The 26,468-nt window shown below is 38.9% G+C and overlaps 1 protein-coding gene across 4 annotated transcripts in view; it reads right to left on the bottom strand.

The window, feature by feature from the left end:
* pde4d (phosphodiesterase 4D, cAMP-specific) overlaps nt 1–21,698 on the bottom strand; it is a 220,437-nt gene extending 198,739 nt beyond the window's left edge. The window contains exons 1-3 of one of the 4 annotated variants that reach the window (XM_077562173.1): nt 21,576–21,673; nt 13,328–13,391; nt 4,850–4,954 (exon numbers count right to left, since the gene is read on the bottom strand). In XM_077562173.1, coding sequence (XP_077418299.1) covers nt 4,850–4,894 — 45 coding nt within the window. In that variant the 5' untranslated portion in view covers nt 4,895–4,954; nt 13,328–13,391; nt 21,576–21,673. Of the gene's footprint in view, nt 1–4,849; nt 4,955–13,327; nt 13,392–15,049; nt 15,320–21,575 lie in introns of those variants that run through there. The other 3 variants (XM_077562172.1, XM_077562174.1, XM_077562176.1) reach the window with 3 other exon arrangements.
* Nucleotides 21,699–26,468: the final 4,770 nt, after the last annotated feature.

Genomic DNA, 26,468 nt, shown 5'->3' with positions numbered 1-26,468 from the left:
GCGCAATCATAAGGCCGATGTGGAGGGAGAGATAAGGCCCGGTCTTTACTAAATACCTCCCGTAAATCGTGATATTCCGCTGGCACATTTTCCAGGTTAATTGATTCCCCAGTTGCCTTCGCTGGGCCACCGTGGTAGTCCACCGCTGACCGCAGGCAATGGGAGTGACAAAACAAGCTCCACCTCTCTAACCTAGGCCTGCCCCAGTTTATGTCTGGGTTGTGCCTGGCCAGCCAAGTCAGACCCAGGACCACTGGGGCTGACCGGGAGGGCATAATAAAAAACTGTCTAGTCTCCACGTGATTTCCTGATAAGCGCAGGTGTAGACCCTCTGTTCTATGGGTAATCACCCCCAAGAGGCGCCCATTAAGGTCATACATCTCCTTTGTTTTCTCGAGTCTAATCATCGGACATTTTAGGATGTTGACAATTTTCGGGTCGATAATACAATCATCCGCCCCCGAGTCCACCAACGCCGTCATTTTTACATTCACCCCACCCCAAGTCATTTCTCCCGACAGTTGTAGTCTTTTAGTGTCCAATGGACTGTTAGGATCACATGCTCCTGGAGACTGAGAGTACTCACACTGGTCGTTGCGTTGGGGTTGAGTGGTTGCAGCTGGAACGGGTGCGATGTCCCGACGTCTATCCGGCCGCCTCCAACACGTGGCCGATTGGTGTCCGAGCCGACCACAATATTGGCACGCCTGATTTCTCCATCGGTTCCTGTGTTCCGCCGCAGGGAGCCGTCCTCCCCCCAGCTGCATTGGCTCGATACCATCTCCCGTCGGAGGGCGTCGCCACGAGGCGTCGGGAGGCGAGGCGCCGAAGAAGCGCCCCGCGGACGTGGTCGAAAACGGTGAAGCAGCCGTGTCTGCCTCCTTTGGTCGTCAGTCCTCCTCCCGCTCCCGCCGTCGCTCCCGCAATCTATTGTCCAAGCGGATGGCCAAGTTGAGGAGTTCTTCCAGACCGGACGTCTCATCCCGTGCTGCCAGCTCATCCTTGATTCGCGGGCTGAGTCCCCGCCGGAAGATACCACACAGCGCCGCTTCGTTGAAATGGCTCTCGGCGGCCAAAACCCGGAAGGAGATGGAGTACTCTGCCACGGACAAGTCGGCCTGTCGGAGGTCCAGCAGGCGGCTGCCCGCCTCCTTCCCTTTTACGGGGTGGTTGAAAACGTTCCTAAATTCCTCCAGGAAGGCAGAAAATGAAGCTCGGAGCTCGGGATTGGATTTACTCACCGCCATCGCCCATAGCGCCGCCTGGCCGGAAAGTAGGCTCATTACAAAAGCGACCTTGGCGCCATCAGTCGGGAAGGTGTGCGGCTGTTGATCTAGAACCAGGCTGCACTGATGAAGGAATTGGTCGCAACCCCCAATTTGGCCAGCGTAGCGGGGAGGATGGGGAATATTGGGTTCCCGAGCTACAGCATTGCCAGCTGATTGGAACGCGGAGACGACAGGTGACGCCACGGCTGCACGTAAGTCCTCTGCTGCCGTGGATTCCGGCCTCTGCTCCACCTTCAAGGTGAGCGACCCGATCTGGGCGGTCAGCGTCGACAGTGCCTCCTTCAGCTCGCGGAAATATAGTTCGTGCTGTCCGAGTAAGCGCCCATGGCTGGCCATGGCCTGGCACAGGCTGTTGGGATCTGCGGGGTCCATAACTGGTCGGGATATTCTGTCACGGCTTGAGAAAGGAGGACCCAGATGCAGAGAGGAAGGCGAGCCAGGGCAGGGATGCGGATAACTTAGATTTAATAATAGTAATAAATGAAAACACAAAATCACGCACACAGGCGGACAAAAGGAAACACAAACTCACGCACACAGGCGGATAGCAAACAAACACAAAAGCATGCACAGTGGCAGCAAAAAGGTAAGTCATGGAGATCAGCAGCTGGTTCTCGGATAAGCGTTTACCAGTCGGGTCAAGTGAGTAGTGTCACAGAGGAAATATCCCGACACTCCTTGCTGTTTCTCTCAGGCTTTTAACTTGGCCTGATGAGCTAACTGGTTACAGGTGAGTGTGGTGGGCTCCGCCCACCAGCTGTCTCCCCAGCAACTGCAACGGAAACAGCACAGCTGATACTAATCATGACACTGAGTGAGTCTTAATCTCTTAATTTTCTGTAAATGAAAAAAAATTGACAACGGGGCTAGTAAAAATGAGCTTTTATTTCTTGTGACTTCTGAGTTTGTTTTGCTGCTGCCATGTGTTATTATCCATCAATGAAAATAAGGAAGCCCGTTTCCAAAAAGCCCTGAGTATAGCCTGTGTACTTTGGAAGTTTAGTGTTCGTAATAATTAAAAGTTGTTGAACAATTTCAAGAACTTTTTAACGGTCGAAAGCACTCTTCTTCAAAAGTCCCGTACATCAGGTCATTGGCAGGCCAGTGAAGTTTTTGTATCGACCCTACCGCGTGTTTGGGGACCACCTCCAGGGCGCCTATCAATTGGACGTGCCTAGAAAATCTCCATCTTAGGAGGCATTCTAATCAGGGGTCTGAACTCCCTCAGTCAAATCCTTCTGATGCAAACAGCTTGTCTTTGAAGCGAAGCCAAAACACAGAGAAGACTAAAACTTACTTTATATTCTCTTTTGGAGACAAAAGCCTTTTCGATGCGAGTGGTAAGTACTGTATTAAGCTAAACAACATATGAAAACATGATATATAATAACAAATATCTCACCAGAACTGTCCATCAAATCAAGTATATCTACTTACAAACATAACTGGTGAATATTGGGCGTAGATGTTTGACCTCTTCAAAATATCAAAACATGAGACCACAGCAATGGCTGTGAAAACAAAGATCTATTTCAGCTTGAAAACAGACTTTTTTTGTGTGTTGTAATGAAATGCACTGCTGTAAATCAGCACCCCAGGCTTCCAAATTCAATGGATCATCATAACCCGACTGTAATAGTCGTTTTGACATTTCAGTCTCATCCTACCGCGTGACTCATACATTCCAAGTCATGTAACAGACACTCAACAGCGATAGAAGATGCTTAAATCTGCCATTTATATTTCACATCATATTATCGTTTTGGCCTTTTTTTTCCCCCACGGAGAAAACTGTGCCATCTGTGCACCCAATACATTTCCTCTCTCACGTCAGCCCATTTGGAAGACTTCCATCTGGGGGTCGACAGCTATCGGGAAAAATCGAATTTCTTGTTCAAGCCTGAGAGGAAAAGGCCACGCTCATCCGCGGCGGGTCAATGCGAGCTGCAGTTCCAGTTAAACACGACTGCTCCGACCTGCCCAGCGATTATAAGGACTTCGAAGAAACGTCTATTAAATCCAGACAGCCCCCAGTGAGTGGTAGATAGCTCGCACACAGCTCTGACATCATCTGAGATGGAAACATTCTGTTTGGGGGCTGTTTTTCTACAGAGGGTAACGGGCGACATCACCGCATTGATCGGCCAATCAGCAGAACCATGTAGCGTAAAATATTGGATCAAAACCTCCTTTACTTAGCAAGAACATTGGAGATGATTCATGGATGGATGTCTTCTGACATGATGATGAGCCCAAAAAAATGCCAATGTGGCTCAAGATGTATATTAAAGTCATGGAGCGGCAGTCGGTGTCCAAACTTCAATCCAAGGCAAAATCTGAAGTGAGAATTGAAACTTGGACAAAAGTAGAATGCCAAGACTGATATTGACTGATATCCTGTCTGTTAACATAACAAAAATAATAATAATAAAATAAAAATTATGAACGGGTGAGAACCGATACCATTTAAAATGGAGGAAGATGTTAGATTGGGATATTTAGAGTTTTCTTAAGGGGGGGGTTATGTACTACTGGAATCGGTATTCGGTATGACTACTCAAGAGTTGCGGTCTGAAAAAAAGTGGTATTGAATATTTAATAATCAGGTCTTTGACAATCTTCATTTATTTTGTTCCCTTTTATTAATTGAATATTCCATATACTTGTGACTCAACACAATATTATATTTTAATATTTTAGTCATTTATGCACCTTTTTTTCCCCATATATTGTTTTTTTTTTTTTTTTTATTAAAAAAAAAATATATATTTTGAATGTAGTACTGTGTCAGCTGGAGCATCTGGATAATTCAATTTGCCATTGGGCTTATTAAAGTACATATCTATCTATTAGCAAACATGAACACCTGATGAATATTTTTTTTTATCAGTGTTTACAAAGGTAATGTTGTTGGGAGATAAGAGTGTATAAGGTAATACAAATAACATCTCTCTAATTATTTGCCAGACTCAACTAATACAAATAAAGGCGTCTCTTTTATAAATGTCTTCTTTCTCCCATTAGAAAAAAAGATAACTGTAACGGTTATCTCCATGAATAGATGCTATCACACAAAGATATTATAGTGAACTGCTGGGCTGTAAACAAGTTCCATGCAGAGTATTAAAAATTCAAAGTCGTCAGACGATTTTGCAATTAGTGTTCCCGTAGACATGTGATCACTCCAACAGTTTTGTGGTACCACCAAGTGTGCCCTTGGTTCATGTCACTCTGTTTTATTACTCTGTAATATATATATTTTTTGAGTTCTAAACTTCAATTTCAGTTTGACATACATTATAACATACTGTTAACATTGTTTAATATCAATTAAAAATCACATATAGACACACACCCCTGTCTGAAGTTAGGGAAATATTTCACGCGTCGCCACTAATTGCAAAAAAATAATTATGAAATGATTCCATCTATCCCTGCATGATCTGTACATGTACCTATAATGCCATTGTAGATTATTTCTTTTTATAAGCAAAAGTACATGAAAAAATAAGGATTATAATAGAAGGGCATAAAAAGTGGTTGAGGTATGTTTTACTCACGCTGTCCCGCTGGGTGTCATCCACGGACAGGTCATTTTTTTGCATGGTGAGCGCAACCTCCAAAAACAAGGCAGGGCTCACCCACACACTTAATCAGGAAAGGTGCTGGTAAAGAAAAAGAAGAACATAATGTGTGTGTTTAGCAAGAAGCTTGACAAGATGTTCGAATAGCATTTGTGCATTAACAATCAAAAACCACATTGGGATTTTTTTTTTTTTTTTTTTTTTTGGTTGATCTCATAAGAGCACCCTGATGCTCTGATCTCCTTGACAACCTTGTATGTGTATAATACATGTGTGTGTATGTGAGTGTGAGTAGGGGGGGTCATACAGGGATCCACTGGCCTATTAGAATGCATTAGGCTGTAAAAGGTAAAGGTCAGTGAATTAAAAGCCAGAGTTACACAACCCTGTTCTGTTTACCTGGCCTAATAACCCCCATCTCACACCTGTCTCCCTCTCCTTTTATTGTCTTTTTCTGACAGGACTGAACTGAATGTCCCGCACCGAGTGGAACAAGTCGTTTGCAAGAAAAATCCGAAGATCTGAATGTGGAAATACAAATCGAATTGCACCGTGACTTGATTGAAGTGTGCCCACACAGTCTATTTGCGTCTCAGCATTCTGATCACATCCCCTTTTGTTGATATCAACAAGTCAGCAGGCAACTTTGCCCTCTCTGGAAAGTTGGATGCATGTATGCGTTCCCCAATAATACCTTTACCCAACAACGAGGAAATAATAGCAGCCCCCTCCTCGCTTGCCATTTGCAACATGAGCCATGCGTGAGGGAACCCCCTCTTGACCCTGCCAGCAACATTGTGACATGCTACCAATGAGCAAGACCTTCTCCAGTAAATAGATGCAGACTGACAGCCCGGCTAGGCAATTACTTCAGACTTGAGATAGGATGGAAACAAAGTGGAGGAGATGGTTAGCACACAAGCTATATGGTTAAACTGTGTATATGTACTTTATAGGATTATAAATTGTTGTAACATACTAAAATTAACTCTGTCTCTGAGGAAGTCATATGAAGCCAGGAAAAGAGTTGCAAGAGAATAAATTTGGCTTTGTGGGGGGAGTTGGGTCATATTGTAATAAAGTCATAGTTAGAAGAATGCCAAAATATTACAAGGAGTGGGAAAAATTATAATGTACATCTTAATGTCAATAGCAAAGAATGACAGAAGCAAATGTCATAATATTATGAGAGAAAACAATAAAGTGTTAGAGAATAATGTATTATTCTGAAATAAATGCATGAGAATGAAGTTTTATGTTTTTTTTTGTAAAAAAAAAAAAATTGTGTAAAGTAATAATAATTTTAAAATACTACAAGAATAGTCATGGGTTTTGAAACTAATGTAACCACTTAGCTATGAGAATAATGTTATTTTATTTGGAGAAAAAAAGTTTAAATTTTTTTAGGAAGGAGTTGCACTTTTACAATATTTATGATAATAACATCAAATGTAAAAGTGATTATATTACTAGACTAAAGCTGGACTTTTGGGGGATAAAAAGTCCTACAGCAATGTTGCCAAAATAACGTGATCATTTACGAGAGCAAAATTTTATTTATTTTTTTGAGAAAAAAATCAGTTCATGTTAATGAAATCCGTGTATGATGATAATAACACTGGACTCAACTTTGTTGTATTGCAGAGGTCAATACAGAAAATTTGGAAAATGTCATAATATGAAAGAAAAGTTGCAGTGTTCTAAGAATAATGTTATGACTGTGTTTTAGGTTGTGTCATGGGGTCATTGTGCTGTTATGATGTTAATGTTGTCAGTTGCTATGCAGTCGCTATGTCCCTATTAGAGAAAAAGGACACGTCGAAATCAGATACTTGTGAAAAAAAATCGGAATTGAGCTGCAGTACTGTGAACGTAGCCTTAGTTTGTCTAGTCACTCTTATTTTGTCATACAGACTTTTAATCTGTCGTACATAATTGTGCATTGCCCTAGCGAGAGTTATTGCATGACACTTTAGTCAGTACGTTGAGGTTGAGTTGAGGCCATCTGAATCCAGCCTTGCTGCATGTTGTTACTTTGTATTTTTGTATATAAAGACTCCCTGTTTCCCAACTCTTGTCTGTGTTTGGATCCTAACTCCGAACCCCCACATGATATTAATATTAAATAATATTACAAAAATCAATTTACAAAATAAAGTCTGAATGTGATGAGAATAATCTCATAATATTACAAGGGAAATGTATTAGTATGAAATAAAATACTTTTTATGAGGGTAATTAAATTTGCAAGAGTAAATAATAATGACATTTTAAAAGATATATATATATATATTTTACAAGAACAAATTTCTAATTGAGAAAAATAGTTCTAATAATTATACAAAAGTCAAAATAGTCTGAATATCAGAAGAATACAGCTTTGAAGCAAAAAAAGGAACAATAAAATTGTAATATAATGAGTAAAAAAAAAAGTGTAATGTAACCAGAATTAAAAAAATAATAATAATTTAAGTTTCCATATTGTTTTGAGAAAAAGGCAAAGTTACATGAACAAATTTGTAAATATATTATGAGGGGGGGATATTACTTTTACGACAATGACATTGTACCACACAAACATTGTCCTTTAGCTCAGTTTATAATGTTCAGGTTTGGTTTGATTTCACAATAATAATAAAAAAAATTAAATGTGGATGTTTTTTATGGTTTTACTTTGCAAATGCACTGACTCATACCAATATCTATTCAGAATATTTTACCCCTCCCGAATAGCAAAATAAAATAAACCAAACACTGCACAATTTAATATAAAAGTGAATTCATACATTTCAGTCAAGGCCTCTCTTCTTTGGAGACTTCAGCGCAGCGTGTCAATGCCAAGAGATGCTAATGAACATCTTCTCTCCTGAAAGCGCTGACATTTTGCATCTGTCGAGAACGCCGGCAAACCATGCTTGCATAATAAGTCACTCACAAAAATAACTTAACGGCTCAGCTATTTCTTTCTCTCAATCCAATGTGGGCTTTGAACCCTTAAAAAGTGGCACGATGGATTCAGGTTTAAAAAGCCATTGTCGCGATCGAGACACGTTTTGGCATACAAAATATATCAATTAGCACAGTCTGCTCATGCATCGAACTGGCTGACTATGATACAGGGTTCCATGAAGTGCAATGACATCATACATATTTATTTATACCATAAACAATAAAATAGTCCTTTGTCACAAAGCTATGAGTCTATTTGATGATCAATAAAATACTGTATATTAAGATTACTATTATATTATCCTACTCTTGGCAATGCTCAACCAGAGTTTTGGTCCGAGCTGATTAGAAATAGTACCAGGTACAGTTTCACAGTGGGCACTCCCTGGGCCCCAATGCAAGTGGATTGTTACAGCGAAAAAAATCCTCTATATGCACTTTTACCAGTGCAGCAACTGTGGAGTATAATACTGCAGCAACAGGGTAAGCTAACTTTAGCATATAGGTTTATTTGTGTCATTTCAGTTATGGTGAATTTACCCACATCACGTCACATACACTCTAGGAAACTACGTCTGACTGGAAATAGTAGCAGGCACTAGAAAATAGAAATAGTGCAAATAGAAAAACGTCAATAGCGAGTAGAGCCATGTTGAAATATTATTTAAAAACTTTAGGTTAGTGCATAAAAAACTGCTGACAGGAAATATATAAACAAAGACACATCCATGTCACAGCTCATTTGGTTTGAACTAGATTCACTTGTAATGTGTTTTTCCCTGTGCCCCTTTTGTCAAGTTCGGTTTTTGTGTCTTCAAGTCTTGTCCGAGTGTTTGTTGATTACTTTGACTCTTTCTTTTTGGAATTTTTGCTAATTTACTATTCTTGATATTTTCATGCTCTTTGGAAAATGAATTATTTGGAAATCCTCCCATCCTGGTTTCCTGCGCTTTGGTCCTCAACCACGCAAAACCATAACAAGTAACGCATCAGTCAAAACAAGACAGTAGAACGAGGGTCTTCTCGTATTTACTTCTCAACGTGTGTCTGTCACTGACAGACTGTCAGCCACTACAAGTGCCATATCTGTTTTTATTTTCTGTTTCAGTGCTTGGTGGGCTGGCCTTGGCATCACCTGTTTAAGAACAGCTGCAGCAGTGGCTAGTGTCAGACTATTAAATTGCTTACCTCCATGTGCTCAGTAACATTTGACTCATCTGTTTCTGTGATATTTTTCCACGTTTACTGTTTATCATATTCCCCTGCCAACAGTAAACACATTTTGAGTTTTTGTTTGTGCTTTTTTTTTTTTTTTTACTTAGCTTTTGTTACTTGACACACTTACAGCTTTTGTTACATTTTTTTTATCACTATCGCTTTTAGTTTCTATTGAGTAGCTTTCTATTAATGTGCCTACCTTTTGTCGGGTTGTTTCAGGTTGTACCTTTTTACGTCCTTGTGGTATTGCGTGCATTGTAAGGTTTTGTATTCACGATTTTCATGCTCCTTCATTTAATTATGGTATGTGTTGTATATTTCGCCTCAGAGTCTGCTTTTGGTATTAAGTCTTCACAACATAACTCTTTTCTGATACCAAAGAGGCTGACGTTATATCACTTCATCGATGACAAATCTGCTCGACCGTCAGTGGTTTACATCTTTACATTACATTAGAGCTCTTGCTAAAAAAAAATGCTACTAGCAAGTCCGCTGGATACCGACGGCCACAGATCGCTTTCATTCAAAAGTCGAATAAGGGCTGCTGCAGCAAAGCGGAGACTGTGGACTATAAAACTGCAGCGTCCAGGCTAAGTTAGCAATGTTCTTTTCAATGTTATTGAAGTCAGGGAGTCAAACTGAGTAAGTACAGGGTTAATAGGTTCAGAAAGGCGTAATCACTTGGCCCCAATGCAAGTGGACTGTAACTGCAAAGAGTGGTAAAATATGCTATTCTGCACAGCACAAAAATGTCTCATCATAATCTCAATCCTTAAAGAATGCCATCCTACCATTCAACTAAACTAAACAAGGAGAAACAAACAACAAATGCATAACCTTTTCGTCACCTCTCTGAGAGTGTCAATCAAAAGTGAGCATTTTTATCTCTGCAAAAGGCAACACATCCATTCGATTGTAAAAAACGTACCTAATATTGTGACCGGGGAGTGCGAGCTTTAGTGGGGAGCTGCTCTCATCTGTGTGCTTTTCATGTGCGTGTGTGCCCGTGGCGCGACCACAGGGGGTTGATTTCTGTCTGAGCTCAAACTTCCTTCGGTTTTTAGAAGGCTGCACATCCCTCACGGGGAGACTTTTTTCTCTTTTTTTTTTGCCTCTCAGTGAGCAAAAGACCAGCAAGCAAGTTGTCCACAATGGTTAAGGTGAATGATGGATGGAACACCAACTGTTTTGTTTTGTTTTTTTGTCAAAGACTTGACACACTGTAACAAACATGGCAGCTGTGAGCACAAACATACAAACGCAAACTTTTAGAAGCTCACTTACTGTAGCTGTTTCGCAAGGTTTGCTGAGGTTAAGTGTGACGATAGTTTGAACTCTTAGCTTTGTTTGACTTTTGGAACATAATTTTCCAGGATAATTTGGTTGATCAAATTTGCATGGGATCACTTTTTAGGTTCCACTCTAACAATTTCATAATCTGTCATTCGTTCCAGCTCAACCCTAATGAGGAAAAGCGCTATAGAAAATAGATGGATGTTTTGGATGAACTAGTCCAGCGGCCTGCAACCTCCGGCTCTGGAGCCACATTTGCCTGTTTAGTCCCTCTCCTGTAGGTCTCTTAAAAATAATAGTAGAAATGGGTTAATGGGTTTTTGCATATTGATTTTTTATTTTTTTAGGTTAAAACATTTTTCAAATTAATTAATGATTAAACAAAAAATTTAAAAACAATTTTTTTAAATGTTAGTCCAATATTTTAAGTTGTCGGAAAAATAGATTAGTTTTGTTTGTTTTTTAAATACCTAAAAATGCCCAAAAGGTGACTATAAAATGTCCAAAAAGGAAGAGCAAAAACAATTCTGCAGAAAATGTCCACAAAAATGTCCAAAAATTGATAGCAAAAAAGGCAGAAAACATGTCCAAAATAGCCATAAAATGTCCCAAAAAGGAAGAAGAGAGGCAGAAAATTACATTTGTCCATAAAATTTCCATAAATATCAGGAAATGGATAGAAAGGCAGAAAAGTCTGAAATGTATGAAAAATTAAGTATGAAGATATTACAAAAAAAATAATAATAATAATTAATAAATACAAAAATGGATGACGAAAGGTAGAAGAATCTCTACGTATTGGATGCTGCATGTATTTTTTTACGGTGCAGCTCTGATTAGCTCTTGAGCCCTCAGTACATTTGACTAACACTAACACACTGTTTCCTTCATCACAATCTTCAAATGTTTTGCGACTCCAGACAAATTTTGGGTTATATATTTGGCCAAAAATGGCTCTTTTGACAGGAAAGGTTGCTGACCCCTGAACTAGTCAAAAAGCTTGACTACTAAATAATTCTGCTTTCTGTGAATGCCATTTTGCGTCACTGATATGTCCTCCGTTTAACTTTCTACCATCAGTAAAAGTGCAGCGACAGTTCATCACATTAAGTGTGTGGGGGGGGGGGGGGGAACAATTTAGACTACAAGGCCCATCGGCCAGGGAAGGTCACGGCTGTCTAACGGGGCTTCTAAATTTTAGTTTGCCGTGCGAAACGTCTTCTTTTTTTTTCCCCCTATGTCAAGGCTGCTTATTGAATAATCCCTAGAAAGTAACTCAGTCTTTTATCGTGGCTGTCCAATCAGCGGAGAAGAGCTTGTTGAAGCTTTTATTCCCTCTGAAGGCAAAGCGGCGCACGCGCCATATTAATCAAGAGGGGTTTTTTGTTCCATTTGTAAAAAAGTCCGTGGGCGCTTGTGCGTTACCGCCACAAACAGACAAAGCTTAGATTCTTATTTACTAGAATGGAGCACCTGTCAAAAAGAGCTTCTGCGAACCTGCATCTGCACAAGCATTGAGGGTCTACGTTGAAGCCGATCATATCATCGATCTTGCTCACCTCTTTGATGGATGACATTTATCATTTCATGTTGGATGCCATGGCAACCACACAACTTGCTGCGTAAGAAAGCACATCCCTGTCCTGCCCCTCAATATAATGCACTTCTGTTGACAATCATAAAAGAAGAAGAATGAAATGTGCACTAGTGGAAAGTGACTTGTGTGGAGTTTGTATGTGAAGGACTCACCTCCCGAGCTACAATCACTTTTCCTCCAAGATGAGGAAAGGTACAAAATGCATCACTTTATACCAGGGCTGGGCAATTAATTGGTTAGAAACTTTTAGCCCGTGGTATGTGCTTCCAAAACACCTTTTTTTTTTTTGCTGAGTCACCTGCCCTCACCTGTGCAATGCTAGAGTCTAGAGCTGGAGGAAGTATGAGAAAACACAACAGGACCAGCAGTTGAACTTGTTAAATGTTCATTTATAAACGATAACGGTCACATACCGTACATGTTTTGATTAGGGATGGGCAAGCGCTGATACTAGGTATCAATTTGGTACTCACTAGTATCAGCCACCCTCTTGTGGTCGTTGATTAGGAACTAGAAATTACAAATTAGACTAATAGAGGATTGCCAGATTTTATGTACTATTGGAATCGGTATTTGGTATCGGTATCGGTGACTACTCAAGTGTTGAGTACTCCAGCTGGTATCGAACATATGGTGTAGAAAGTGCTATGTGAGTTCTGACCGTTTATCTTGCCAGGTTTTGATAATAGCACCGTTATTTTCCTACAGCCGACTACTGTTTGTGACGCATTCAAGCGCTTTGAGCACCATATGGTGTAGAAAGTGTTATATACGCTCAATTCAGTTAACATTTTACCATAAGGAGGCACTTAATTTCTTGGTTTGAAAATGTGTATTTGTCATTTGCTTTTTCTTTAATGGGGGAATGACTGATATGGAAAATCTGATTTGATGCTATTTTATGGCCATATTGCATAGCTATTATTACATTAAATCATGAACGGTGGGTAATTTCTTTGTACACTTGCATGTTGACAATTAAGACTATGAGTCATCCCACCTAAGGGCCGTTCACGATTTACTGGTTTGGCAAATAATTACTGGCAAAAGTATTTTTTTTTAACAAGTACAGTATTAGTGTTAAGTATGTAAATATGTTAATTAAAATTTCCCTGTACAGCAAATAACGGCTGTTTGATGATCACAGCTTGACTCGGGAATAAATTGACTATTTCCTGTGGGTGAAATTAACTTGAAATTCAAACAAAATGGAGGTTGCCTGCATTTCCAGAACAGATTTGATTACAACATCAGCAGCACCACTATATGTTCAATCGTTCAACATGTAAAATTGGCTATAAAACCTTCTAATATAATCCAGTTTTCCCAAATTGTCATTGTATCAGGCTAGTATTCCCCAAAATGAACATCCTGGTTATGAAGGTGTGGGGAATCACCTCCTTGCAGGATCCAACGCAGCAGTGGCTCCTCCAAGTGGTGTAATGCTCACTCAACATGCCACTACAAAAAAAAAAAGTATAAATAGAAGAGATAAGTTAAAAGCTCACTGGAATGATATTTTATGCGGGGAGACACAGGAGAGGCGCAAATCCTCGGCAGCTTGGCTAGCACGACCTTGCCCTGTCCTTTCCACTCCCGCTGCCTCTCCCCACATAAATCAGCTGCAATCAAAGCACCGAGGGGCTGTCAGATCATGTAATGCAATCACACTCACACCATGGGAAACAATAGATGTCACTTGGTGCAGGTGGGATTAGTACAGTGTGATATCCGACATATCAACCTGGATTTCCATTGCCATTCATCTGTTGACATGCGACCAGGATCTTCGTCGCACCTCAAAACAATTTCACAGCAATTGGGCAGGAGGATGAAATATATTTACTTAAAATGTAAATCAGCTCCCGAAAGCCTCCGGACGTCTTGTCTCCCAGCGTCAAGTATGACTCATGCACTTCATATCATTGTTTGTTTTTTGTGCTGTGAAATTGGGTCATCACAGTGGAGAGTAGAGTGTAAACTGTGTGAAATTGAAGGTTAAGGAATTGATAATAAAGATGAAATTACTACTAGGCTTACACACAATTTGAAAGATCACTCCACATTTTGGGAGACATTATGAAACTATTTTACAGTGGAACACCCCAAATGCTATAATTTGGAGTTCAACCAAAACGTTCTAGGAAAATATGCCTCAAAAGTAAAAGAAACTTGGACTTCAATCCGTACTCAATCCGTGTGGTACTCATAATCCGTAAAGTGGAAGAAAATCTTTTGAGACTTCAACTCTGTGAACATCACACGCCGTGGAGTGGCCGGCCGTAGTGGAACCCGGGACCACTGTGAGGCAGACATGACACTTAGCAATCAGCATCTAAAATATTACATTTGATTGACTTGAGCTTTTTCTTCCACAGGGATGTGATGCCAAAAGGGACAAGTGTGATGATATCTAACGAACACTAAATAGAACTTACTACAGCCCAGGAAAGGGTTTGACTGTTCACTACCTACCATACAAATTATACAGTTAAATATAAATTTCATACAATAAAGTACATTCTAACAAGCAGATGCCAACAATACAACAAGATATCATTCCTTCCTTACAGTACTTGCAAATGCCTCTTCTGTGATGCAAAAAAAGAAATCACCATTGCTAACCTAAAAAGAATAGCGCCTCTTACCAGTGAGCTGCATATAACTTAATCTTTTTTTTCAGTATCCAAGTTTCAATAAAGTTGGTCAGATTGTATTTATCCTTTTCTACATAGAAAAACTGATTAAAAATATACAGTTTGTAATATAAACGCTGATTTTAACAAATGATTTAAATATCAACTTAGCAGGAAGTAACACAACGAGAGTTGCATTGTGGGAAATGTAGGAGTGGGCACATTCACAAAAATACACTTTACTGTGACAAAACAATGCAACACAACACGTTAGCTGGCCATAAATTTTAGTTGTTGTTGTAGTTGTAATTTTATTTTTATATGAGGGGGGGGCACACTATGGATAGACCAGCTGTGCACATATGTTAGCTAATGAGCTAATTTAGCTAACCTGTGTATTGACCTCGGATGTGCTAACCGTTTTTAGCTAAAAATAAAATAAAATAAATATTTTAGAAGTGAATTAATAATTATCTTCCTTACTTTTTCCAGACTTCGGGCGTGTTTGCGTCTTTTATCCGTTCGTGGTCCATGTTTGAAATCCGACTGTGCCAACATATCACATAAATGAATTGGACTCATAGTGGTCAATTAATTACTGCACGGTCAACTGATAATTCTCCCATTGCTACTGGATCTAAATTGAATACACTGGTGTGGCTAATATAACACTACATTAAGTCCTGCTACAATTAATGCAGTATTCATTTGGAACTGTCACACGTAGTACTCAATATAAACGCATCCTGTCGTCGAGCCTGTGCGTGAGTCGGTAATTATTAGCTTAAAACTTGTACTGCACTATTCGGCCAGCAGATGTCACGAGAGAGCTGCAGACATTTCTGTGCACACAATCCACAAGCAAACTGTAAATAATTGTAACGCAAAATGCTTATTTCCATCATAAAAGCTGATTTTGCTTTTATGGGGCTTGAAGATGAGTCACTCGTACATGTGCAGCTCACTGTACTGTAGCTTAATAAGTGAGCCAAACAACTGAATGGCAGTGCCTTAAGGCGCACGTCATCTGAGCATTTGTAATTTATTCAATTGCCACTTTTGATTGGGACTGTAACCATGACAACGCAAGTGAATAACGCCCACAGCAACTGCAATGTGAATGAAAATTCTGCCCTTACAAAGATAATGGTGCTTAGTTTTGATTCATGCTGTCAGAGAGCTGTTCGTTTAACAATGTGTTTATTTATTGTGGTTGTCGGCAATGGCATAACGCCGCATGAAACTGCATTTCATCCTGCTGAGTACATTTTAATATGAATATTTTGTGCCTGTGTTACACCCAAAAAGGTAAGTAAAATATTTATGTTCTATGAAAATGATATAAGAATCACAAGACCTACATGACGTCACAATATGGAAACGATAGATAGTTAACTATTTGCTTTATTTATTTATAAATTTAATTTGTTTATGTTTGTTTGTTTATTTATCTGTGGGTTTCTTTATTAGTGGTTTGCATTTATTTATTTATTTTCATGTTTATGTAGTTATTTGTGTTTATTTAGTTCGCCTTGCATTCATTTTACACTTGTGTGCTTTCAAATCAACCAATGCTATGTTTAATGTTTGTTATATTTGTATTTTTTATCAGTAATTCAGTCTGACTGCAATGTCCTTTGTTGTTTTCCATGTGGAGTCTATTGGAAGTAATGATTTTCCTTTGTGGATGACTAAAGTATCTCTATATTTGAATATTTATCAGTGTGTGTATATCTGTGTTTATATTAATATTTATTAATTCATTTGAATGTTTGTGTTCCTTAGTTCTTATTCATTACTCAATGTATTTATCAATTTGTTTTATTATGCATTTTTTTCATATGAGCACCTACTGTATCTGTGTACTTGTCTTGTTTATTTTTAATATTTATCCATTTCTATACGTATTTCTTTATTTGGTTTTAGTTTTTTTTTTGTGCAGCCTATATTTATCTACTTATGTTCATTTATTAAATGTATTAGGTTTTGTTTCAGTCACACATACGGCTGCTGCAGCTTTTTCCTTTTAAAGAAGTTGGGATTCTTGGGAATTTCATTAGCAAAGGCCATAGAGGAGAGTGACATTGCACTATGCCGGTCCAAAAAAACAGCAAAAATGTCAACAGTTGTAATGGAAACATTTTCCAGGGTTCCGGAACAAAAAACAAAAGTTGTTTAACAAGCTTCCGGATGTACTCCATAGCACATCGCATCATTCTCATGAGATATCATGAATCCAACCCCAACGTCTACACCCCCCAACTTCCATTCCCAAATCCCCGCAGTGTCTGTGGTCACAGTGTTTTTAACCTTTTGCGGGGTACTTTTTTTTTTTTTTTTTTGAAGCAGGCAAACAAACACAATGGCAGGACGTCCAGGCGGACGAGGAGAAAAGAAAACACAAGTTGAACCCTAGGACACAGCTGCTTCTCTCTTCTTCTGCGCTTCCTCCACTCACTCGTGTCCCTCCGAGCTCATTCCTGATGTTCCCGTGTCACATCGTGTCGTCATACACACTTGCACAGCTCGCACACACGCACACGCACGCACACACACACGTCCTCTATCATCATCAGCTTGCAAGTTTACACAACGCCAAACCGATTCAAGTTGTCAGACTAAAACCTGGGGACCTTTAGCCACATGCCACATCCGTAACCACTCACCCATGGCTTATAAAAGGTAGAGTGGAAGTCTAAAGTTCCAACTACTATTAAGTCATCATGACCTAACTACACCTCCGTGGAGTTAGAATCAAAGGATTAGTGTCTGTTTTGCTTTTTCTTTGGCTTGTTGGCCACACTCATTCCCTCTATCCAACCTATATAGCTTATATAGTTGGCTAGATAGCTATATTGCTCTATAGATAGCTAGCTAGCGAGCGAGCTAGCTAGCTAGCTAGCTAGCTAGATAGATAGATAGATAGATAGATAGATAGATAGATAGATAGATAGATAGATAGATAGATAGATAGCACCATTTTGATCCAGGAACACATTGTCTCTATTTCTTAGGGAAAGAACTTCAGAAATCAGGATTGTGTTTGACCTGGAGATTCCACTAAACGACAGTATGCTAGGCAATGTAAAAAGGCTAGCCTGTGTGTGAGCTATATATCAAGTGATGACCTAGGTACACGGCTGCCTTTTAAGGAAGTACAAAGTGGGAACGCTTCATTATGGCTTCAAAAGTCACACGGGTCTTTGGATTTTGGTGGAGGCATTCATCACTAGGATCATGACGGTATCCACTAACATCTGCAAGCAGGGAGCCTCGTTAACATGATAGCTTGATGAGATATGTTTAAAGAAAGAATAAATAAAACTGAGGACTTATATAATGGTTTTGAATAGCAATGAGTACTTGCTTGGTGATTGTTTTGAGAACCAACTATTCAATTAAAGTGTACTTAAATACTTGTAATGTGTGAGTGTATGGGAGCACTACTGGATACTCTGCCTCACTAGGAAAAACAAACAGCCTTATTATTACAGTCATGAATATGCTTTAATAAGCGCCTTATATAATATTCCATTAAGTCTCCATTATAAAATGGCAAAAGTGGCTCAGGGAAATATGTGACATTTAACTTTGTTGGCACCAAGGCCAACCACTAGCCCCCCCATCCCCCCCCCCCCCCCCCACACACACACACACAAACACACACCACCCCCAATTCCTCCTCCTTTTCTGTAATGTAGCCTCTGAACTTTAACCTCTGATAAGCGCAACAGCGCATCTCTCAGCGTGGCTTTTCAAATGCGGCCCTCTCAAAGAGGAGGACCATCTGGAATACGCTAAAGTCAGATAAACATTTACACATATCCACGTGTTCCGGATCAAAGTGGTTGAATTGAGTGGGAGACGAGCAGACATGATGTGCACGGCTGCTTTGCATCGGAAAGTTTGGCGGCTGTTGCTTTGGAAGATGCTGGCGCTCCCTTTATGATCTAGTTGCACTGAAGTAAGCGGGGAGAGTTATAATGTTTTTACCATTCAAGAGTGAAAGAGTGAAACTCATTCATGAACTTGACTAATGTTGTCATCACAACACTTAACCTATTAATTTGAGCATTGGTATTTTTGATTAAAATTGCATTTGTGGAATATTAACTAATCAACAAAATCCACCCGTTTTTATCCATCTTAATCATCTTGGCCATTTTGCCACTTGCTGACTGAAAATGACATCACAGTTGCTCAGGGCTAAGTAACAACCAATCACGGCTCAGCTTGCAAACGTCACATGACCAAACTCAGAAAACAGGTGGGGGTAGTGGACCAAACTTGGTGCTGAACACACATAGAAGGTGATCGTAAATATTGAACAGGTTTAACATTTATGATTATCAGCCACAGCCGTTTTCCAAGCAGCTGAAGAGGGAAAAAATCCTTCGTAAAATCCAGCATACCTTACCATAAGATCATCTTTCCGAGACCCCAGACAATGAGGCTTTTTCTGACTTTGATGCAAGAGAGGGAAAATGCTCAAATTCAGCCCAATTACCAATGTGTATGTACCGTTTAAATGCATCTGTTTATGTACTATACTGTAACCTTTTTCACACAGATTCTACAAAATAGCGATAACCTAATGGTCCATAATAAGCCGGCCTTTCCCTTTTACCCAGAAAAGGTGAAACATTTCCAGAACCACTTGTGCTGTTCCACAGTGAGTCAGCATCTTGCAATTAGATAATTAGATGATGATGACGTCAGCTGGTGGTCTGGCGTGACGTAATACTAGCATTTATACAGGTTTCATCAGGCTCTGTTACTACCATCCAGGATGGAACTATCTGGTAAAAAAAAAAAAAAAAAAAGTTCAGTACTGGACTTCATTGGACTGAATGAGCTCTACAGCTCCGAAATGATTTAAAAAAAAAAAAAAACACTACAACACACAATTTCCTGCTATGTAGCCTAGCTTCTGTATTGTCAAAAATCAAGCAAGCTTTACAGTAACTGGAAAGGGACAAAAAGGCTCAACATGGACTGGCTGATCCATAAAACACTAAAGGTCCACAGGTCAGGTCTGTGTGGTTTATTGCTGTAGCAAAATAAGCACATTAAACAGCAAGAGAATAATGCACTTTTCCTGCAGCGTGTCCTACCCTAAGTGGTTCATATAAACAAACAGCTGCTATAATGCATCATCTCGTCACACGCTGTGATGATGTGAAAACAAAAAATTGCCAAGTCAGCGTGCCCACTTATTACAAAGTCCTATTGTGACTTGCTCTGCACAATAGATGCCTGATCGCTGAGCAGTTAAGGAGGCGAGACAATGACCCCCCCTGACCCCCCTCGTGTTTCCATGTTGGTTATACGGTTCATTCAGTGACATCAGGTGACGATAACGCGCAGGTGAAACAAAGGACTCAGTGTACCATTGTGCGGTTCCTTGATGTGGATGTGAAGTGCGGCATAACGAGGAGTATTTGCATGTAGTGGAGATCACATGAGGCTTGGTTTGCTTGTGCGTTTTTTTCCAAACTCATGTCACTTTAAGGGAAGTCAACCCAAAAATGTTCTTCACAATAATATGTTGTATACTGCCCCCAGTGGTGGAAATGCGGTATTTAATTAATATTGTGTGTGTGGAATATGAATAACACATAAACAAAAAAATATATATTTTTTTATTTATCCATCTCAGGGGGCGGCCATTTTGCCACTTGCTGTCAATTAAAAATGACATCCACAGTTGCTCAGAGCTCAGGAAATGACCAATCGCAGCTCAGTTTGCAAACGTCACATGACCAAACAAAGAAAACACCTGAGCAGAGTAACTGCGATGTCATTCTCAGTGGACAGCAAGACACAAAATGGCCGCCCCTGAGATGGATAAGAATGGGTTGATTTTGCTGCTTAAATCATATTCCACAAATGCAATATTAGACAAGTGGAGCTGTATAGAACATTTTCTTGTAAAGACTTTTATTTTATTTTATTTTTATTGCAGACTCTAAACTGAGCATAATTTTATGTCAGCGTGAATGGTTGTTTGTCCATATGTGCATTGTGGTTGGCTAAAAGTGAGCTGGGCTATGCGCCAGCTCTCTCACAACCCTCAAGAAAGTGGATGGATGCCATAAATGTACGACTTGTGTACATGGAACTGTCATATGATGTAATGTCAGCTTAGCATAGCGCCGCACTAGATTTCAGCCAGCGTCAAAGCACTGCACTGCTGTTTTATTATTTCTTTTGACATTTTTTAAGAAGGAACTACTTCCCATTTGCTAGCACTCTCGGCTGAAGCCTCTCATATCAGTGTTTGTAGTTTGACAAGCAGCAGCAACGAGTAAAGTTGTAGACGGCTACATTAGCTTCCGCGCTCACAATGCCAGCTGGTTAGCTGCCATATGCTTCTCACTGATGTGTTGTTTTTACATTAGCGTTGGCTTTCAAAGTATATTTGTGTTACAGTTGATGAGAAAACAGGCCACAACTTCCACCCAAGAAATGTGTAGCGCTGCTAAGCGAGTCGTCTCAACTCCATGTGCCAGTGAAACAAGGGAAAGTGTGACACATGCAAACACACCCATGCTGTACCCATGATTACCACCCACACACATGCACACAATTAAAAATGGGCAACCAGATTTACATATGTCATGATTTCTCAGAGTCAAAATGGGTCACTTTGTACTGGGTCAACTATTGTTGGTGTGAATTAACATATATGTTCATGTGCAGTACATATTAAGACAATATATGACAGCTTTGTTTTAGTTTGTGAGCATCTGCGGCACATTTTCCGACGCGACCCCTGAAAGTCACACCAGAGAAGATTTCGGGGAGGGGAGTTGAAGTCCTTGTGCTCTTCAGTCAAAGTGAGGCATTGCAGTTTGCAGCACTATCCTCCTGCTACCTACGCATCACTCCGAGCACATTAACTCAATGGATTCTAATGTAATGCTTTATCCTATAGAATGTGGAAAACAGCTGTGACAGCATTACACTCATCATCACAGCTATTGTTATTATCCATAAAGAAACTTACATGTATTGATCCTTGTCTGGTGTCTCCCCTCTCTGGTAGTCCCAGTCAGCTAGAACCAAAACAAACATGCATGCATCATCACAAGCACGCTCCCACTCCTGCTGCCTGCTCAGACTCTCTCATGATGGAAGGAAGGAGGGAACTCTCCTCAGTGAGCTGCCAGGCGCACGGGCCAGTGACGTCGCAGTGTTTCCTGCTCCCACTTACGGCCAATGGCTCGGCTCTCGCGGACGGGCCCCTGCCCCCCTCCTGAGTGGAAGAAACTGTGTGGAGCAAGCATGAGGTAATAGACAAAACAAAGCTGAGTTGATTGGGGGAAAGTAGGAGTGGTGATTAATGTTGAACACAATCCAATGTTTTCGTTTCCACGGCCCACGGGTATCGATCTGCACACTAGGGGTGTGGCCAAAAAAAATCGATTCTCATAAGAATCGCGATTCTCATTTAGTACGATTCAGAATCGATTTTAAATGTCCCAAAATCGATTTTATTTAAATTATTTTATACTGTCTTGCCTTTGTTTGTGTGTGCCTTTATTGGGAGCGCTGTTCATGTTGTACTCGATTTGGCCACTTAGGGGCGGTGTGGCTCCACGCGGTCTGATACACTGTTTAGTTGTAGCCACATTAGAGAGTAGAAGGAAAAAGTCACTATCAAGTTTTTCCAATAAAAGTTGTTTTTTTGCAGCGTGGAGCCGTTCTTTTGAGTGATAAAAGTGCCGCGAGCTGATTAGCATTAGCGAGTCAGACTGGAGTAGATCATTACAATTCCTTGCACATCTATAAATTGAAGCAAAAATCATTGACAATCAAATCATTTTGAATAAAAAAATCATTCATAATTGAAAAAGTGCTGCCTCCATGAATGAAAATGTGCATCTTTCTCTGCTCACCTTTCTCTTCAGCCACTCACCTTGCTAAAACGCATTAGCGCAGTGCTAGCTTTGCACCTGGTTGTCGTAGTGATACACACTCATTGACTATTGAGCATTTTATTTGATATTCTAAAATAGATTTACAAATTGTTTTCTCAGCCGCCCGCAATGTATCGGTCAAGCCGCCTTTAGCCACAGGAGAGAAGAAATCCTGGAGCCGTGCCTGTCCTCCCTCCCTTGAGTCTCTTTCGAAAGTCATGCCGCCCACTTAAGTGCACAAGCGAGATTCTCAAACACGCCCATTCATAATCTCAAGTGATTATAGACGGGCATAGTTGCGATACAGTAAATAGTCCGAGAAAATGGATATCCTGCTTCAACAAAATAGCAGCACTAGCAATTCTAAAATAGCATTAGCGCTTTAAACAAGCCAACAGTGTGTTACTATAACATTTTTATAATGTTATGCTTTTAAACTTTTTTTTTGGGGGGGGGGGGCAGCATACAATCTAACAAAAAGAGAAGTAAAGAGGCAATAAACGTACCTCTCGATCAGAAATGTTGCTTATTCCGTTACTTCTGAATCCTCAAATGAGACTTGGGTATTTTTATGTTAATTTTTTTGAAGGTGGATATTCCATCATAGTTCCAACAAAGCTCCTCAAGCAGGTCAGCACAAGGCTGCAGGGATGTACTCATATAAGTGCGAGGCAAATGATTGCACATTGTCACTCACACCTTCCGCATCTAATTGGTCGCTTTTGCACAGGTGCTCATGTTTTTTTTGCAAATCAAATTAGAGGTACAGGATGAAGCCAGACAGGGCTTTTTTTTCATATATAATTTTACTAATGCACTATGGTCTGGCATTACGAACAGCTTTAACAAACATGGCAACAAAAAAAAGGGATTTTTAGCTTCTTTTTTTATTACAATTGTCCCTTTTAAATGTGCTGTTTGACTGTAGAATGTCAGAGACCATTAAGACATTATTAACTCATTCATTGCCATTGACGGCTATAGACGTCAAAAATAAATTTGAACTATTAGTTTCAAATTGTTTTCCACTTTTGTTAACAAGAGTATGAAAACCTAGAAAAAATGTATTGTACATTTAGAACAGATATAAAAATTGTGATTAATCTTGAGTTAACTAGTGAAGTCATGTGATTAATTATAATTAAAAATTATCGCCTAATTAAAAAAAGAAGAAGAAAAGATTATAAAAAATTAGGGGCGTCAGACGATTACATTTTTTTAATTGTAATTAATTGATTAATCACAAATTTTACATCTGTTACAAATGCACAATAACAAAATTCCAGGTTTTCATACTCTTGTTAACAAAAGTGGGAAAAAATGTGAAACTAATATAGTTCAAATGAATTTTTGACGTCTATAGCCGTCAATGGCAATGAATGGGTTAAGAAATCTGGGAAATTTTAAATTGTAAAAAAAAAAAAAAAAGCTTGCATTTTGTTCACTGATGGACAAGATATAATTTTATGTCGATTTGAATTGGTCATATTGTACTAGGACAGAGATAAGTTTACAGTTTTTTCGTTGCTATTTTACATCTTGGTTATTATATTTCTTGTCTTGTGGTTGTCGTCACATTGTTCCTCTTTGACGTCAGTACAAAAACAAATAAAACCAATTAAAACACACGTTTGGAGTTCATCTTTGAGCTGCGGTAAACTATAGCCCATGGACTCAGAAAATTGGAGCCGGACCACCATGCAATTCGAAGAACAGAACAAATCTCAGAAACAAAAACAAAAAAACAACAAACAAAAACATTTAACCCATAAATGCTAGCACTATTCATTTAGTATGCCCCTCTGAGCATTTAAAGGGTCTGAAAAGAAAACGCTTAAGGGTTGGTTGCCTTATTTCATGCATTCTGTCTCATCCCATGTCCTTCCAAGAACAAGTGCAGCTGTGAAGAAATTTGGTGGAGAAAAGGCAATTTTCCAGATGATATTTAAAATTCCCAGAAACTACTTTCTTGACCACAATGTGGAGCAGGAGGAACAGCGACTTGACAAAAGCGATCTGATCAATATGGCTCTTATTTGCAGTAATAATAATAAACAGTATAATGTGTATAATGATTTCTTATTCAGGACATTTTCCTTTTTTTCATTTTTTATGCGTGACTTCCAATATAATTTATCGTCAATAACTACTTCAAGACATTTATTTTTATACACTCTTTCTATTTCAAATGAGTTTACCATCATTTTGACTTGATGAGTCATTTGTTTAGTGCCAAAAACTATGAACTTGCTTTTGTTTAAGTTTAATGATAGTTTATTTAAGTCAAAACAGTTTTTTTAATTAATTCTCCACAGTAGTCAGAAGCTGCTTCAGGTTCTCTCATGAACAGTAGAGAGTTGTGTCATCAGCAAATAAGACACTTTTGTGTGTGTGTGTGTGTGTGTGGCAATTTATTATTATATTATATTATTAGTATGGGATTTTTTTTTAATGGGCTTTAGGTGAACTGATGAATACACACACGCTCGCACGCACGCACGCACACACACACACGCACATACACATACTCACCCACATACAATATATATATATATATATATATATGTGTGTATATGTATATATATGTATATATATTTGAAAAAAAAAACATTTATTCATTTTTTTTAATTTATTTGTTTTTTTAAAAAAAAGGAGAGCAATGATGATGTCAAATCGAATGAACAATACTGAGCTCTCCTGAGAAAAAAAAAAAAAGCAAATAAGACACTTTTGAATATTTTTTAAGACACAACATATATCATTTATATACAATATAAATAGTTTCGGCCTAGCACAGATCCTTGGGGAACTCCATGAGTGATCTTCAAGTGTTTTGATTGTATATTGTTAAACTGTAAGTACTGATATCTATTGTCCAAATAACTTTTCATCCATTTATATGCTAAACCTCTTGTGCCATATCTCTCTAATTTATTCATTAATATAGAATGATCTATAGTATGAAAAGCTTTTTTTTTTTTTGATCTGCATAAATCCCAACAGTAATTTTTTCATTATCTATGTTAGTAGATATTGCTTCTACGAGTTCCATGACTGCCATTGGTTTTCACTTAAAAGCTTTTGTTTCTCAATAAAATTATCCAGTCGATATGAAAATAATTTTTCTAGATTTTTTTTAGAACTGTGGCAGCAGTGATATTGGTCTATAATTAGTGAATATGTGTCTCTCTCCATTTTTTTGAATAGGAATAACTTTGGCTATTTTCATTTTTGATGAAAATATAACGGCTTTAAACGACAAATTACATACATACAGTATGCGAAAGGTTGCACAACATATTCTATAATACTTTTTACTAATGTCATATCAGTGTTGAAGCAGTCAGTGGACTTTCTATTTTTTAACGTTTTAACAAAATGTAATACTTCTGTGTCATTTACAGCATTAAGCAACATAATGGATGAGTTATTTTTAATGCGCTTATCCATTTCATGTTTGTTTTTTGGCTCAGGGATTTATTTTGCCAACATTAACGAAATACTTATTAAAATCATGAGCTATGTCTGAATTTTTTTCAATAACAATATTTTTTATCTTTTATAAAATATTCTGGATGATAAAAAAAAGTGCTATTTTTAATCACATGATTTAGTATTTTCCACATTTCTTGTGTGTTGCTTTTATGAGCTTTCTTACTTGTTCGTAAAATATTCAATAGTTTATTTTTGTAGGTCTTGTACTTTATTTCAGCCTCCATAGTTCTCAATGTAATAAATCTTTTGTATAAAATGTTTTTCTTTTTACATGCATTTTTTATCCCCTTCGTCATCCATACCCTGTTTAGACCTTTATACTTTCTTGCGACTTTTATTAATGGAAAATGTTTATTGTATAAAGAGATAATGGTGGACTGCATGCGATATTGGGATCATCGTTTGAATAGACCTCAGACCAGTTGTGTTTTTCTAAATCCAACTCAAAGGCAGCCATGGAGCGTTGTGATCTTAGACATTACTTC

This window comes from Vanacampus margaritifer, chromosome 3, assembly GCF_051991255.1.
Source record: "Vanacampus margaritifer isolate UIUO_Vmar chromosome 3, RoL_Vmar_1.0, whole genome shotgun sequence".
Taxonomy (NCBI): Eukaryota; Metazoa; Chordata; class Actinopteri; order Syngnathiformes; family Syngnathidae; genus Vanacampus; species Vanacampus margaritifer.
Note: the sequence above shows the minus strand (reverse complement) of the source record. Positions and strands in the feature narration are given on the sequence as shown.